The sequence below is a fragment of the Nanorana parkeri genome, unplaced genomic scaffold (assembly GCF_000935625.1).
Source record: "Nanorana parkeri isolate BGI_ZX_2015 unplaced genomic scaffold, ASM93562v1 scaffold544, whole genome shotgun sequence".
In the NCBI taxonomy this organism is placed as follows: Eukaryota; Metazoa; Chordata; class Amphibia; order Anura; family Dicroglossidae; genus Nanorana; species Nanorana parkeri.
The window spans coordinates 865,210-873,673 of record NW_017306812.1 but is presented as its reverse complement, the minus strand read 5'-3'; the positions used below and the strand labels follow the sequence as shown (position 1 = coordinate 873,673).

General features: G+C 48.3%; 1 protein-coding gene across 1 annotated transcript in view; it reads right to left on the bottom strand.

Moving 5' to 3' along the window:
• Positions 1–5,774, bottom strand: part of DCXR (dicarbonyl and L-xylulose reductase) — a 7,732-nt gene extending 1,958 nt beyond the window's left edge. Inside the window, exons 1-6 of the mRNA XM_018561785.1 lie at positions 5,658–5,774; positions 5,492–5,589; positions 3,726–3,880; positions 2,834–2,876; positions 2,381–2,480; positions 1,639–1,703 (exon numbers count right to left, since the gene is read on the bottom strand). Coding sequence (XP_018417287.1) covers positions 1,639–1,703; positions 2,381–2,480; positions 2,834–2,876; positions 3,726–3,880; positions 5,492–5,589; positions 5,658–5,709 — 513 coding nt within the window. The 5' untranslated portion in view covers positions 5,710–5,774. The remainder of the gene's footprint in view (positions 1–1,638; positions 1,704–2,380; positions 2,481–2,833; positions 2,877–3,725; positions 3,881–5,491; positions 5,590–5,657) is intronic.
• Between the last annotated feature and the right edge of the window lie 2,690 nt (positions 5,775–8,464).

Sequence of the window (8,464 nt, the reverse complement as noted above, 5' to 3'; positions counted from 1 at the left end):
TTTTTGTTTGTTTTTGTTGTGGGGGGGGGGGGGGGTAATTGGCTCTTAATTTAATCCCTCCAGCTGTGCGGTGGACATTTTTGTGCAGAACTCTGATCTTATTTGGTAAATATCTGATTGATCCTGATATGTCCCCCTCCTTCTCCAGAGTGGCAACGCCACTTCTTCACCTTACCTTCTAACTTCTGCGTTGTCACTCTCATTGTACATCACCAGTTCTTCTATCCTGAATGAAGAAATTCTTCCCCTACCCATGGGGAGGCTCCAGCATTGTGAATGACAGTGGTCTCCAGGTGACTACTATACCTCTGCAGGTAACCACTCTTCTTCTGTCCATGGGTGGCTCCAGCATTATGAGTGATAGTGGTCTCCAGGTGACCACTCTTCTTCTGTCCATGGGGCAGCTCCATCATTGTGAGTGACTGGTCCCTATATGACCACTCTTCCTCTGTCCATGGGGCAGCTCCATCATTGTGAGTGACTGGTCCCTATATGACCACTCTTCCTCTGTCCATGGGGCAGCTCCAGCATTGTGAGTGACTGGTCCCTATATGACCACTCTTCCTCTGTCCATGGGGCAGCTCCAGCATTGTGAGTGATAGTGGTCTCCAGATGATCACTCTTCTGTCCATGGGGCAGCTCCAGCATTGTGAATGACAGTGGTCTCCAGGTGACTACTATTCCTCTGCAGGTAACCAGTCTTCTTCTGTCCATGGGGCAGCTCCAGCATTGTGAGTGACAATGGTCTCCAGGTGACCACTCATCCTCTGTCCATGGGGCAGCTCCAGCATTGTGAATGACAATGGTCTCCAGGTGACCACTCATCCTCTGTCCATGGGGCAGCTCCAGCATTGTGAATGACAATGGTCTCCAGGTGACCACTCATCCTCTGTCCATGGGGCAGCTCCAGCATTGAGTGACAATGGTCTCCAGATGATCACTCATCTTCTGTCCAAGGGGCAGCTCCAGCATTGTGAGTGACTGGTCCCTATATGACCACTCTTCCTCTGCCCGCACGGGAGCTCCAGCATTGTGAGTGACAACTGTCCCAATGTGACCACTTTTCCTTTGCCCATGCGGCGGCTCCAGCCTTGTGAGTGACAGTGGGCCCCATATTAGCATTCTTCATCTTCCTGCCAATCAGCGTCTTGCAGCCACAGGATTAAGAAAGTGAACGTCCTGCTGTGGCGTATGCAAGACGCATCACACACTGCAAGAGATCTGCCCCCATGATAGGACAGTGAGGTGCAGAGGTATAGAAAGAAGTCACATGACCGCTGTATAAAAACTTCTAAAAAAGGGTATTTTGTCTGATTAAAATATTAACATCTATCCCCCAATTATTCCTAATTCATCAATACATCTAATACATTCACTTTCAGGGCAGTTATAGGTCCAATTTAGAGTTTGAATCATTTCTACCAGACAAAGTCTACATCCAGTCTGCATCAATGGATGTCCTTTACAGATGATGTCATTGGAAAGAAAGGGTTAGGACCCCTGACCCTACTTTATCCATAACTGTGTCCTGTGGTGACATAGTGGCCGGTGGGTGGAGCCAGAGCACAGGGGGGCGGGGGAGGGAATCCAGACATTTAACCTGGACATAGGGGTTAAAAAAAACCAAAGACACGCTACCTTTTTTGGACCCAGTTCAAGCGCCATCACTTTTGTTAGCATGTCAAGGGCTCCTTTTGTCGCACCTAAGTAATAAAAAAAAAACAATGACACCATTGGTTGAGATTGGATCCCTCCTCATGTTCAGGCTGATCTTAATGTTACTCATTGATCCAGATGTGTAATCATTAATACATCATTAAATGCATTGTTTTTAATGCAAACCAAATTTGACTTGGTATCAGCCTCTACTGTACAGCAGAGCTCAAAAAGAGGTAGAGAGAAGCCGAACAAGAAGCATGTTGATAAGAAGGAGAGAGCAGAGTGACAGAGAGGTGAGCTCATCAGTGTTCTGCTTCTCATTACACTGTTCAGTCAAACGGTTGGGGGTGGGGAGGAGAAGTGTAAGTTAAGTGTGGTGCCTCTCATAAGAGTCACTGGCCATGTGGGGGTCACTGGCCATGTGGGGGTCACTGGCCATGTGGGGGTCCCCCCCAATAATCTGTGCAGTTTAAAGTTACTAAGAGGCGTAAACACCGGAATGACCTCACCAATGTGCTGCTAATCCTTCATTGGAAAATCAGAAGGTTGGGGCTGGTCCTTGACTGAACTGGACTGCTCGGCTGCATGGGAGGTCAGGGATCTGGCTGTGTTGGATCACAAAATTGGCTAAACAGAATAGAACAAATCCTTTGGCATGTCAACCAGATCACACATATCACATACTGTATATTTCAATGGTTTATTGGCCTGTAGTGCTTACAGTATACCGCATGATCTTGTAAGGCCACCTGAGACGCCTGGCTTGAAACGTTGACAATGGCACCGGGTACCCCATGCTCAACCATCTGACGCGCCACAATCTAACCGGAAAAAAAAAAAAGAAGTCAAGGGTAAGGCTGGCTATACGAATGACAAGACTGATACAGGATACAATGTACTGGAGCAGCTGTGCTTCAATCTCAGCATGTATGGAGCTCTAAAGATTGGATCAGTGGAGCACAGGGGAGTCATGCTGCTTTCACTGGGCGGTGGGAACATATCTTGCCATTCCTTATTGTTCTTGGTTTATAAAGCAGCAATTAATTACATTTAGCAGAGCACGGTACATGGTTGGATGGTGAAGGGGAGATTGCTGATACTCTGATATTCATATCTGATATTCAGTGCTAGCAGGCAAAGTGTCTGATCACTGCCGAGCATATTGATGACCTACCTTAGATACGAGAATTGGAGCTCTGACGTTCACTGCAAAGCTCCTAAACAAGAAAGCAAATGTCAGGTAAGTGTATAAAAATGGTAATAGCAATGTACAGGGGCAGACAAATTAAAGGATCACTCCTCTCTAAAAGTGCCATTTCCATTATATTATATAGGAGTCCTGGGCACTACAGCTGTAAAAGCTCCATAACTTTGTGTCTTCACCCCCCACCCTGCCACTTCCTCCATACTGGAAAACAAAATATATAAAAATGTTCAAAATGATGAGTAAGAACCCCTCCGATCGGCCATGTTGGGTATGCAACCAAGAACTGAACTATCAGATGTAAGATGAGATACGACCAAAAGCATGAGTAAGACCCCATCAAAATGACTATAATGGGTATGCAGACCTGAACTACCAAAAACTGAACTATCAGATCTGACCATAAGGATAAGTAAGATCCCCTCGAAATGGCCATGTTGGGTGCAACCAAAAACGGAACTATCAGATCTAAGATTGGATCCGTCCAAAAGTAGTAAGACCCCCTTGAAATGTTGGATGCAACCAAAGCTGAACTATCAGATCTATGAACAGATCCGACCATAAGGATAAGTAAGATCCCCTCGAAATGACCACGTTGGGTGCAACCAAAAACGGAACTATCAGATCCAAGATCAGATCTGACCATGAGGATGAGACAGACCCCCTCGAAATGGCCATGTTGAGTATGCAGTCCTGAACTACCAAGCAGGTTTAACAAGAGTGTCCCTCTCCCCAAAAAAAACAGCTAGTGGGCTACTCAAGCACAGATATCGACTTCAACAAAAGAGTAGATGAGTTACACTTTAAGAGAAACGAAAGTGGAAATCTGATAGATGGATTACTGATGGGAATGAATTCATACTTATCGAATGCTTCTTGCGTGATGTCAAGGCACGGCTGCAGGAGAGCCACTCCCGCGTTATTCACAAGAAGGTCCACCGGCCCGATTGATTTCATGGAAGCCTCGGTCGCTGACCAGTCCCCCAGATCCACACAGACCGTCTCCACTCCAGGACACTGCAAAAGTAGAAAAAAAAAAATCACTATAAAGCTATTAAAGACCAACTACGAGATTGGCAGTGCCCCCCCCCACTCGTTAAGTCTAGGGGTAGAGTATGTATTCTTACCTTAACCCCCCTGCTCCAGCACTCCCCTTTTCTCCCTGACGCTCTGGGCGGTACCTCGTTATCTTCACATTCAATGCAGGACCATTCGTCCTACATTGGGTGTGAGGAGGTGTGCGTGCAACCACAGGCAGGAGTGATAAGAATACCTAAGTGCCTAAGAGAGAAGGACTAGGGGACAGCTTGCACCAATGGAAACTGCTGGATACTGCTGGATGCTAGAGAAGTTGACGTTAGATAAGATAGTTTAAAATGCGCCTTTAAATCAGCTAAATGCGCTCCAGGCGCATCAAGACAAAAGGTGCTGAAAGCCTAACAGTTGGTTTACTTTATAAAGCAGCCACATCCGGAGCAGAGAAGCCTGTCCTCTGCCAGCATGCTGCAGAGAAGGACCTTTGCCCTCTGTGTGGAAGCAGCAGTCTCTCCGAGTCAGACCAATAGCTTTGCAATCAGCAAATCTTATACTATTGAAGAGCTGTAGGTCTGAGTCAGCAGGGGGAATGTTGGACCTCTGCAGAGAAACCCCTGCTTCCACACAGAGAGAAAGGGCCCTTCTCTGCAGCATGCAGGCGAGGGGCAGGGTTTTCTACTCAGGCATATTTACAGCATCCAAACCTAAAATTGTTAAAGAATAAAATACTAGCCTACACTCCTGCTTTCTATAAAAAAGAACTATAAGGCTTCAATGAGAAGAATAAGTGCAAAAAGGGGCAGCACAGTGGCGTAGTGGGTAGGGATTCTGCCTTCCAGCACTGGGAGTCCCTGGCTTGAATCCCAATCAGGATGCTATCTGCAAGGAGTTTGCATGTTCTGCCTGTGCTTGTGTGGGTTTCCTCCTACACGCCAAAGACATGCTGGAAGGTTAATTGGCCCTGTGTGTATGCATCTGAGATAGGGACCTTAGATTGTAAGCTCCTTGAGGACAGGGACTGATGTGAATGTGCAACTATGTAAAGCGCTGTACAAATTGTCGGTGACTGTAATAAATAAATAGGCTGCTGCGCTCATAGGTAGGTAATTCTGGACACAATAGCACTCTGTGCTATGGCTCCATACAAACTTAACCCGTTTATATGCTGTCCCTGGATGCAAACTTCATCCAGGGCTGGTCAGAGCCCAGAATCCAAGGGTAGGCAACCCCGGCTGTTGTGAAACTACATGAGGCATTCGTGGCTTCTGCACCTATGGAGTGCCATGGTTGCCTACCCCATGCCCTAAACGTCTGAACAGTGGGTGGCAAGGTACAAATCTGGCCGCAGCTGTTTGAATGGGGCTGAAGTTTCGCCACCGAGAAGCTAATCGCCCGTATAAGACTTTCATTGCTTTATGCACCTGGAATGTATTAAGCAGATTTAAAAATAAAGCAGATTTTAATTTAACTGGAAGATCATTAATTATACTGTATCTTCCCCCCCAAAAAAAGTTCTGTATCGATCTGCTTACATAACCCAGCCTGCTGTAATAGCGCAATGTGACCACTAGATGGCGGCGTGGTAGCGCTCACCTCCCGGGCCAAGCTCTCCAGGTCTTCTGGACTGCGGCTCACAGCGATCACCGCTGCTCCGGCAGTCCGCAGCGCCTTCACCGTGGCCCGGCCGATCCCTGCAGAGACAAGACGTTATACACGGCTCGGACCGGGCTCCCCTCTCCTTGCAGCACCCCCAACTCACCCTTCCCTGCCCCGGTGACCAGAGCTCGGCGCCCGGCAAAGCTGATCTCCATTGCACCCGCAGCTCTCGGCGGACTGACAGCGGTGGGAGGGGGGAGGGGAGGAGATCTGAAGTTCAACTTTTTGTGCCAAAAGTGCCCCGTGGAGCGATTCTTCTGTTAAATCCTAATCTGAGTGTCACTTCCCTGGATGTCAACAGGAAACTGACTGCTGAACTGCAAAATTTGCCAGAACCGGAAGTATAAGGGGGCAAACGGTGCAATTGCCCCCCACCCCACCAATACACAAATATAATCATGAAACCATTAGCTTTTTTTTAATTAAAATATCTCTTGGGATGCAAATGTTTTATGTAACCTGTAAAAGTTTATACTTTGGTACATTGGATCAGTTTTACAGGGATAATGGCGGCTCAGGCGGAGTGCAGAGTTCTAAAGATGACACAGTGTGATATTGTAGATAGTGTAGTCGATGCATTAACCTGTAAATTGGTAAAACCTGCTGCACTTAGTTTAGGTTAATTTAAAGGAACATTCCACTTATTGCAAAAAAATAAATAAATGCGCCCATAGTGCAGAAAGAAAACGCGTCCATGGATTACATTTCTGCATTGGAGCCTGCAAAGTATTGCAACGGAGATGAGTGGATTGCGGCCGCACTGCTCGCACACCCCTAAGGCCGGCCCTGATGATGGGCGCAGTGCTCAGGTTCCTGCAGACGATTCCTCCAGTCCCAGGTCTATACAAGCCTTGGTTATGGGGATGGAGGAGCTTGTGATCGATGGACGGCAAGCTTGGTAACGTCACCGCATTTGTGCTCCAATGAGATCCATGAATTGTGTGAGTGTCTCAGAGAACCAATGGAAATGCAGATTGATTATATGATCAGATTAATTGCTTACATTTATGATCGATTGATCGTATTTTCAATCACTGCAATCAAACGCAGAAGGAAACCGTCATTCTGTGATGATCGGCTTGTTTGTGGTCATTGCTATCTTGATCGATCACATATCACTACATGCATGGATACCTTTAGTCCAAGCCTGAGCTACTCCGAACCCAAGCCGAGCCTGAGCTCTTATGAACTCGGTCCAAGCCAGAGCTCCTCCAAACCTGGTCCGAGCCCGAGCTTCTCCAAACCTGGTCCGACCCCCGAGCTCTTATGAACTCGGTTCAAGCCGGAGCTCCTCCAAACCTGGTCCGAGCCTGAGCTCTTATGAACTCGGTCCAAGCCGGAGCTCCTCCAAACCTGGTCCGAGCCCGAGCTCTTATGAACTCGGTCCAAGCCGGAGCTCCTCCAAACCTGGTCCGAGCCCGAGCTCTTATGAACTCGGTCCAAGCCGGAGCTCCTCCAAACCTGGTCCGAGCCTGAGCTCTTATGAACTCGGTCCAAGCCGTAGCTCCTCCAAACCTGGTCGAGCCTGAGCCCCTATGAACTTGGTCCAAGCCGGAGCTCCTCCAAACCTGGCCTGAGCCTGAGCTCCTCCAAGCGGAGCCTGAGCTCTTATGAACTCAGTTCAAGCCGGAGCTACTCCAAACCTGGTCTGAGCCTTAGCCCCTCCTAACCCATTCTGAGCCCGAGCTCCTCCGAACCTGGTCCAAGCCCGAGCTCCTCCGAACCTGGTCCAAGCCCGAGCTCCTCCAAACCTTGTCCAAGCCCGAGCTCCTCCGAACCTGGTCCAAGCCCGAGCTCCTCCAAACTTAAACCACACCTGAACTCCTCCAAACTCAATCCAAACGTGAGCTGTTGTGAACCAAGTCCAAGCCTGAGTTCCTCCATACTGTCCTAGCTTTAGCACCTCTGAACCCAGTCCGAGCCTGAGCTCTTCCAAACCCAGTTCGAGCCTGAGCTTCACCAAACCTGAGCTCCTTAGAACCCAGTCTGAACCTGAGCTCCTCCAAACCTGGCCTGAGCTTCACGGAACCTGAGCTCCTCTGAACCCGAGCTCCTCCAACCTGGCCCGAGTCTGAGCTTCACCAAACCTGAGCTCCTCGGAACCCAGTCTGAACCTGAGCTCCTCCAAACCTAGTCAGAACCTGAGCTTATCTGAGCCCGGAAGAAGCTCCTTTTGTGCTGCCCAATCAGCTGAGAGCAGGGAATTTCCTGCCCACGGCTTGAAGTAAGCAAAGTGGTGGGATGCAGTGACATCATTGACCTTATTTATCTACATGCCTATATTTGGTAACCTTTACCTAATATGGCTATGTGGACATATAGGGTAAATGATGTCAGTAGAAGCATCCCGCCCCTTTGTTTACAAGCAGTTGCAGGGCGGGGGAATGCCCAGCCCACAGCTGATCGGGTGGAAGTGCCCATGACACTTCCTTGTTCAGAAGAGCTCAGGTCCATTCCAAAGCTGAGCCCGTCCCTGCTCACAGGTGATTGGGACACGTGGACAGAATAACCGGGGTGTGGCAACTACTTACCCTCTCTGGCCTGGCAAGCTGCAGAATCAATGGAACGGTGCAGAGCAACATTTTGCTGGTCCAGCTAGAGAGGAAGCCAAGTGGATTGTTAGGGATGGTTGACACCAGCACATTGAGCTGATACATAGTAAAATGTGTACTTTACCACATTGCGGCACGCATGCGTCGGCAGGTTGCGGTGTCATTCGCTCGGAGCTAAATGTTTGTACATTTTGTGGTATTAGAATACATATGACTGATGACCATTACGGCATTTACTTACTTTTATTAGAAACAATGACTAGTTTTTACCCTTTTATTGGTAAGTCATGTGACAGCACCACTCTGTTATGTCCTCTTTCAGATAGAAGGGGGGGCTGGTTAGTTTCTGAAGTGGGCA